This window comes from Octopus bimaculoides, chromosome 16, assembly GCF_001194135.2.
Source record: "Octopus bimaculoides isolate UCB-OBI-ISO-001 chromosome 16, ASM119413v2, whole genome shotgun sequence".
NCBI classification, from domain to species: domain Eukaryota; kingdom Metazoa; phylum Mollusca; class Cephalopoda; order Octopoda; family Octopodidae; genus Octopus; species Octopus bimaculoides.
Window position 1 is genome coordinate 53,019,571 of NC_068996.1, and position 8,799 is coordinate 53,028,369.

Genomic DNA, 8,799 nt, shown 5'->3' on the forward strand with positions numbered 1-8,799 from the left:
AGGAAGGGCATCCAGCTGTAGAAACTGCCAAATCAGATTGGAGCCTGGTGTAGCCATCTGGTTTCACCAGTCCTCAGTCAAATCGTCCAACCCATGCTAGCATGGAAAGCGGACGTTAAACGATGATGATGATGATTGATGATGATGATGATGACGATGATGATGATGATGATGATGATGATGATGATGATGATTTTGGCAGGGACATCATGGAAAATTCATCATTGTATGATTGCAGCTGAAATACTATTGATCAGAATCAAGGAAAAATTGCCTGATATGTTCTGGCCTATCTCATTAATGCAGTTTCAAATCTCAGCTTTGCTACAATGTAATTTCAGGTCTTCTTTAAAGCATGAGAGGTGTAAGTAAAGAAAATGATTTCATGGATTTAAGTTGATGGGCTTAATTCATCATCTGGTTTAACTTCACCTCCTTGCAGGGCCTCCAAGAGAAATTTGGCAAGGCAGAGCAAGACTGCTTTCAGGGTCCCAGAAGTAGGGGAGTGGGGTAAATGCTTTCGAAAATGAACTGAACAATATTTCTTATCTCTAAGGAAGGATAATCTCAAGCTTTTATTTTGTTCTTGGGACCTCGAACCGATGTAGTACCGACTGAACCACACCACTTTATGGTCCAACCTCCAGATCCTTGAGTATTTGAGTTAGGTGTCCGTTCTGAGTACAACTTTCTCTTCTTACATCAATGCCAAAGGCTTGAAAAGAGTCAGAGATGCTGCCTTTTTTCATTTAACTCATTATAAAAAAAAAATTTAAATCACGATGAAAAATTAAAAGGGGTAACACTGTTTACATAAATGTTATTAAATATTTTATTTTTCTTCTACTAGACACAAATTCCACAAATATGTCAATTGCAGTTTTCATTGTGGCAATAACAGCGAATATAAACATGACTTTAAAATTATTCACGGCAATTCATAAGAAACAACAATCGAGACATTTAATGATTCCACCAAAAAGCATGTTAAACTGGCATTATTTTTAATACCTTTCCAAAGATTATTAAAAGCTTGTATTGAAATAATTTATTTCCTACTTGCTGTTGACATTAAACACTAAAAATCACACGACTACTTGGAGAAGTCTCGATTTTGATGGAATATTCAAAGAATCTACAAGAAATTAGAGCTAATAAACCACAAATTGCTTATTTTGATTAAGATCGCAGTCTGACAACGTCACTTTAAACCATTAAGTGATTGAAAGAGAAGATAGCATAGCATGGCGGAACGATATCAGTGTATTTATTACTTCCACACAACTATGAAACAAAGAGAATTTCGTAAGTAAACTTACAGATAATAGAGAGACTGGCACAAAATATTATTTTATATAATTCTTAAATATGTACAAAAGAAATCTATGAAAAGAAAGATTAAATTATATTTCCGTTAAATTATTACAGTAACTACTTTTTCTTTGTGTGTAAGTAGTTCCAAGTCCATCGTGTCAGGTCATATCTGCCGGAGACCGAACTTCCTTGCGGCGGCGACTCGTCATTAAAGAATTATCAATAACATGGTTTATCCAGCAGAAATAACGTGGTCGGATAGATGTAAAAACACAAGAAACATGTTTTCATCTAGTATACTTACTTTTTTTGTATTTCTCTTATGTGTGACGCTTTCTTTACAACAAAATTCTGGCTTCGGCGGTCGAAGAACCTTAGTATTGGTAGACAGTTGGTCTTTGAGAGAAACACATTCGATTTTCTTCAAAATGTTACGTGGTAAGTATTTATACACAACTATAAATTTCTACATATACACACATACACACAGATGCACGCATATATATGAATATATTATATATATCGAAGTGCATTATGTTTATATGTGCATGGATATATGTATGTAAGGTTGGCATTTTCGCTGATAAATTGGTCCCAGAAATAACCGAATATTTAATGTTTGTATGTTTTCGGTATGCCTCGTTGTTAATTCAGATTTCATTAAGTGATTTTAATTATTTATTTAAATACAGAAAAATTTAACATGATATAATTGAGCGAGTGTATGGGTCCCGGTCGTGCGGATGTACACGTGTAATTAGGAGGCAAGCCAGCACCCTCCCCTCGTCGAATAAACATACACACAAACGTGTATATATGTGTATACACACAGATATATATACATTATATATATGTGTGTGTGTATGTATATATCTATGCGTATATGCATATATGTGTGTGTATATCTATGTGTATATGCACATATATATATGTGTGTGTGTGCATATATATGTGTGTGTGTGCATATCTATGTGTATATGCATGTGTTTACATCATTATACAAGGAAGCCTGGAATCTATAAAATATGCTAAATCTCCCAATTTATATCATAGCGTCTTAATTAGGAATTAGTAATATAAGATTATCGTAACTCTAAAAAAGACGAGAGAGTCACGCTTGGGGTATTTTTGATAAGCCTACTCGCTCACAATTAAGGTTAAAGAGCAAAAACACCAATTGTTACCAGCAGTTATATTTTTTAATACAATTTAAACATAAGATTTTATGTGTGTGTATATATATATATATATATGTATGTATGTATGTATATATATATGCACAAACACATATCAATGCTTACATGCGCATATACAGACATACATGTGTATATATTTGTATATATATGTGTGTGTATATATACACACACATACATTCCCTTTGAGAATTATCCGGTCTTAGTAGACACATGACATATGATCTTCTTCTAGCACATTAGCAGTCCACCTAGTGGCCTCCTTTATATATACTTTAATATATATACATACATATATATATATATATATATATATATATATATATATATATATACAGAGAGAGAGAGAGAGATCTATCACGAAATAGGATCACATATTTGTTTAGAATACTTAATCTTTTGTTGTGTTAAAAGAAGACTTTCCAATATATGCTTTAGTTACTCTGTTAAATGCCGTAAATTTAATCTTGATTATAAAATTATGCGTTTAATTCGATGCAAGAGAACCAGTGCTTCCTTCGTTTACAAGGCTGACGTGTCTCAATCAGGAACTACCTTCGTGTGGAGAGTACATAGTTTTGGGTTGCTAACCAGAACAGGTTTCTGCTGCACTGATAGATTCTCGTGAATATTTGTTGTTAATCTTAAGTTTGAATTTTTTTATTCATAACAAAGAAAAGAAAAGAAAAAAAACGACTTCTTTGTGGCTTAACAATAGGGGATTTGTTGCATTAGTTTTAATCCTCTGAAATTAACAACGTTGATAAATCTCTTAATGATACGTTAGGCATGTACTTCGGTAGTAGCAGACTTTACAAACGAGAGATTGATACCGTTGAATTTCTCATCCGAACATTTACACACACACGTTATTATCATCATCATTTCTCGTCTGCTTTCCAACTAGTATTTAGAATGGTTCGACAACATGCAATAGGTCGGAGAACCTTATCTTCCAACATTTCATTTTTGGCCTGGTTCTTCAACTGGATGCCTTTCCTAGCACCAAACATTTTAGCGACTGTACTGCGTACATTTTGTAGCGCCATGACTGTCGGGGTAGCCATCGCAGCTTGGTGTGCAAAAGAGAGCATCCCACGATAGAAAGAACAGATTTATTGTGAGAGGATAGTAATATACACAAATTGTTCTTGCTCATGAATTAGATAATTAGGCGATGATCTAACTCTGCACTCATCAGATTTGCTGGTGTGGAAGCTATGGTGACGGCTTTCTGCTACTACGGATCAGCGAGTATTACATCTGGTTTGTGGGTGCTGTGAATTTCTTTTTCCTGGATCTAAGCCCAAAGTATTAGGTCTTTGCAAGTGATTTTGCAAAGAAAAAAAGCTTGCCATCTCAAACATCTGACCAAGTCAGTCATCTTTTCTACCAGCATCTTCCTGTAGGGCTCATTAGATAGTTTGGATATTTTTTGTTGAGTGTCCCAAGTCATACAGTAGAGAGATATACAATATGGATATTGTATATGAAGAGGCTGCAGTAGATGATTCACTTCAACCTAGCAAAACAACCTGCAGCATTAAAACAGTTTGGTCTTAGATCCAGGAAAGAGATTCTTAGATTATTAATATAAGGTACAGGCATGGCTGTGTGGTTAAGAAGTTTGCTTCCCTACCTTATGGTTTTTGGTTCAATCCCACTGTATGGCACCTCAGGCAAGTGTCTTCTACTATAGCTCCAGGTTGACCAAAGCCTTGTGAGTGGATTTGGTAGATGGAAACTCAAAGAAGCCCATTGTATGTGTATGTTACTGATTCCTTGCCTTGATATCATGTGGTAATTGTAAGCAGTCTTCTGTGAAAAAGTATCTGATTATGAGGAAAAATTACCTCACTTAGAAGCAAGTGAGGCTTTGTGACAGCATCCAGCTGTAGAAAATTCACCTCAACAAATCTTGTTCAACACATGTGAGCATGGAAAAGTAGACAGTAACACAATGATGATGATGCATACTTATATATACACACACACTACTCATACATATATTCATGCACACACAATCATGTATATAAATATATATATATATATATATAAAATCGGTTTGTGAATATATCTATGCAGCCTACCCAAACAGGTCAACACACTCTCTCTCTTCTCCACCCCTGTCAACTGTATCGTCATTATTATCCTATAACTGGCATCCCTCTACCTTCCCCAACTGACCATTTTCCACCCCTATATCCCTCACCTCCCCCATCCAGCCTTCAACCTTATCTAATCATTACAAATGTTGCCTATCTCCCTTCTTCTGTTTCCCCTATATCTTGCACCCTATACATTCTTACAACCCTCTACCCACACACAGTCCTTGCTTTTCTGTTCCCATTCACTACTATTCATCTTGAGGTACTACCTGGACACTTCATTACCACAATTTATATCTTTGGGGACACTACTAGCTCATTCTCAACTATACCTTAAATGTGAGTAGCCATGTAACTCCTTTACCACAAGAACCTGTTCTACCTGAACCCCTTCTCTCATACCTTAATCCCCTCACTAGATAGTGATGCTAGGCTAGCCCTGTTGCAATGTCTGAAAGAATAATTTTGAGAATTGTATCAGAGTTTGAATAGGCAACTCGGAAAGAAAAATTAACATCAACAGTACATTTATAGACTGTATCCTTATCTAACAGTCCATAAGAGAGCAGTTATAGGTATTACTGCAATGGCTGTTGTTAGTGGAAGGGTTTTCACTAGTTTCATTTAACTTGTGAGTATTAGAAGAAGAAATTAGGAGTAATCAAATAAGGAATTTTAATTGTGTTTTTGTTGATTTTGTAGTATTTATGACTTGGAGGAAAATGTTTTTTAAGACAGGACTAGATTTTCCTAATAGGTGTAGTTACATAAGTGTTGTTTTACATATAGGCGCAGGAGCGGCTGTGTGGTAAGTAGCTTGCTTACCAACCACATAGTCCCAGGTTCAGTCCCACTGCGTGGCATCTTGGGTAAGTGTCTTCTACTATAGCCTCGGGCCAACCAAAGCCTTGTGAGTGGATTTGGTAGGCGGAAACTGAAAGAAGCCCGTCGTTTATATGTATGTATATATGTATGTTTGTGTGTCTGTGTTTGTCCCCCCAACATCACTTGACAACTGATGCTGGTGTGTTTACGTCCCCGTAACTTAGCGGTTCGGCAAAAGAGACCGATAGAATAAGTACTAGGCTTCCGAAGAATAAGTCCTGGGGTCGATTTGCTTGACTAAAGGCATGGCTGCAGTCAAATGGCTGAAACAAGTAAAAGAGAGTATATGTTTTTTCGTATTGTGTTTTTGTTGTATGTAGTGTGGGTTCTATAGAAGTAATTTTATGTTTATAGCCACCTCTGTGGAGCTATTATAATATGGTACAGTTTCTGTAAATCATAGTTACTTGATGTAACACTCAATCTTTTTAACTCTTTTTACTACTCCTACCATGAACCAAATGAATTTTTGCGATACATCCATGTTCACTCAATCACCCTAGTAATATTATCGACCACCTTGTTCCAAAAAATCTTTCAAAGACTTTTGTACCTCGTTATTAGGAAGAGCATCCAGCCAAAGAAAAATTGCCAAATCAGATTGGAGCCTGGTACAGGTCTCTGGCTTACCAGTTCCAATCAAACCATCTAACCCATGCCAGCATGGAAAACAGACACCCATATAATGATGATATATATACACTGTTATATATTATCCCCAAACTGGTTATTTTGTAGGAATTTTTTTAGCTGTACTATTTTATAGCTTATGTAGTTTTTATATGTATATATTTGTGTATACTCTTGCATATGTGTATGGGTCTTATGTACATTGTGTATGGTGATATGCATGTATAAAAGTTGTGTGTGTGTGTGTATGTATATATATAATTAAGTGTAGATATGACTGTGTGGTAAGAAGCTTGCTTCCCAAACAATGGTTCCAAGTTCAGTCCCACTGCATAACACCTTGGGCAAGTGTCTTCTACTAGATCCCTGGGCAGACCAAAGCCTTGTAAGTGGATTTGGTAGACGGAAACTGAAAGAAGCCTGTCATGTGTTTTGGCAGAAGAGACTTGGAGAATAAGTCCTAGGGTTGATTTTTTTGTTTAAAACCCTTCAAAGCAGTAGCCTGTACCCTGGGAGCAGTTCAGTGCCTGAAACAAGTCAGAGATAAAAAACATGTATGTATATATGTGTGTGTATATACATATAAGTATACACATACATACACACGCATGTGTGTAGATAAGTATATATAAATGTATGCGTATGTATTAGTAGATATGTGTGTCTGCAAAACATCTTGCCAACACCTCCACTTGGCTTCACCATTTGCTGTATTTCTCTCTCTGCCTCCACATTATGTGTCCATATCAAAATCTCTTCCCCACCATGCATTCTCCTAACTCCCTCTATCTGTACTTACTACACTTCTTCTCCTCCTCTCCATCTCTCACGAACTTACCCACCCACTCGCCCTTTGCAATCCTTGTTTCCATTCCATGTGTATCACCCCCCTCCCCATCATGTCTTCACTGTTTTCTCTCTAACTGAGGTAGCCAAGTACATCCTTTCCTGCAGAACACCTATCTCTCTCTCTCTATTTATACTCGGACATCTCACCACCAGGCACAAAGCCACCTCCCTCAGTCATATTCCTCCCCTTGGTTGAGGGAGTCTTGTCTTGCAAGTTACTTGGTGACCCCCGCTGCTGCTGGTGCCACATAAAAATCACCCTTTGTATACTTGGTAAAGTGGTTGGCATTAGGGAGTGCATCCAGCTGTAGAGATCATGTCAAAACACACAATAGAGCTTGACACAGCCTTTTGACTTGTCAGTTCCTGTATATTTATTTATATATCATCATCATCATCATCATCATTTGACAGGCAATCTGCAAGGCTGCATCAAGCTTCAGTGTCAGCTTTGACATAATCTCTATGGCTGATGCTGCCCTTCCTAACATTAACCACTTTACAGATTGTATTGGGTGCTGTTTTCTTTTTGTGTCACTGGCAGAAAAGGAGAGGAAAAGGTAAAAATCTCCCAGTATTTTAGAGAGAGTGGAAGGTGGCTTCATGCTTAGATGTTGAAAGGCTAAGACAGTAAGACCAAGGGACAAATGTAGGTGTCTTATTGTAGAGGTGATACAGGGCTAACCTCATTTTTTATTTATAGATGTGGCTGGGAGTAGTTTAGAAAGAGAGAAAAGAAAGTAGCGATGGAGTGCCAGAGAAAACTCTTCAGGTACAAGAAGGGTTAGGGAGAGTGGGTCATGGATGGGGAGATTGGATGCTTTCATAGAATGTGAGGGTGAAGTAACAGACGGGGTGCAGAAGTGAATGTAGTGAATGATAAACAACTACAGAGATGTAGTTAAGGGAAAGAAAAACTAGTGTTGAGCGGGGGGTGGGGGTAAGGTGAGAGATAGAGGAGTGATTGAGGAAGGAGGATAGATCAAAAACTAGCAGAATGATGTACATGGTGTATGAGGAGCGGAGAGGGAAACACAGAGGTATGTAAGGGAGTTAGAGATGAGAAGGTATTGAGAATGATAAACAGATAAAAGTTGTTTAGAATAGAGTATAGCAAAGGGAAGAGAGATCAGTGGCTGAGGGCACAAAAAGGAGGAGGAGATGGTGGTGGTGGTAATGAGAAATGGAAGTGATTGGAGTGGGGTGACTAGAAAGGAATGTAATATCTGCCAGTTTGATTCTCAGGTAATTACAGTGCCATTGATAGGGGAGTTATAGGTGTTAGGGGATGAGAATTGGGGGAAAAGCTTGATGGAAGGGGGTCATACAAGCATACCAGGTGGTTTTAGGATATCATTTGTGCTGTGATAGACCGGGTCTTCTCAAGCACAGTAAATCACTAATTATCAAAGTTCTCTGTCACCTCCTCCTTAAAGCTCAGCATCTTGAGATTAGCTTTCAATACTTTATACATCTATACTATATATAAAACAAAGATGTGTGTGTAATCGCTTATCACGTGAAAACGGCTTCACTATTTACTTCCATACTTGTGATGCAGGAATAATTTGACCTCGGATAAATCTTAGGCTCTTCATTTGATTTTTTTTATTAAGATAAATAATATTGCTTTATATTTAAGATTCACTTCTTTAAAAATGTTCCTCAATGTCAACTTCCGGTAGCCATAGTTTTTTCTTCACTTTAACTTCAATCGTTACTGTTCGCACTAAAAGTTTACTCACATTTACTGATGTAAGTAATTTCATCATTTACTAACAGAAGTACGGTGTGACAAATTTCGATTCAACATCACTTTC

General features: G+C 37.1%; 1 protein-coding gene across 1 annotated transcript in view; it reads left to right on the top strand.

Moving 5' to 3' along the window:
- Positions 1-1,460: 1,460 nt before the first annotated feature.
- Positions 1,461-8,799, top strand: part of LOC106868972 (dolichyl-diphosphooligosaccharide--protein glycosyltransferase 48 kDa subunit-like) — a 26,344-nt gene continuing 19,005 nt past the window's right edge. The window contains 1 exon segment of the mRNA XM_014914453.2: positions 1,461-1,752. Within this exon segment, the coding sequence (XP_014769939.1) occupies positions 1,542-1,752 (211 nt within the window). The 5' untranslated portion in view covers positions 1,461-1,541.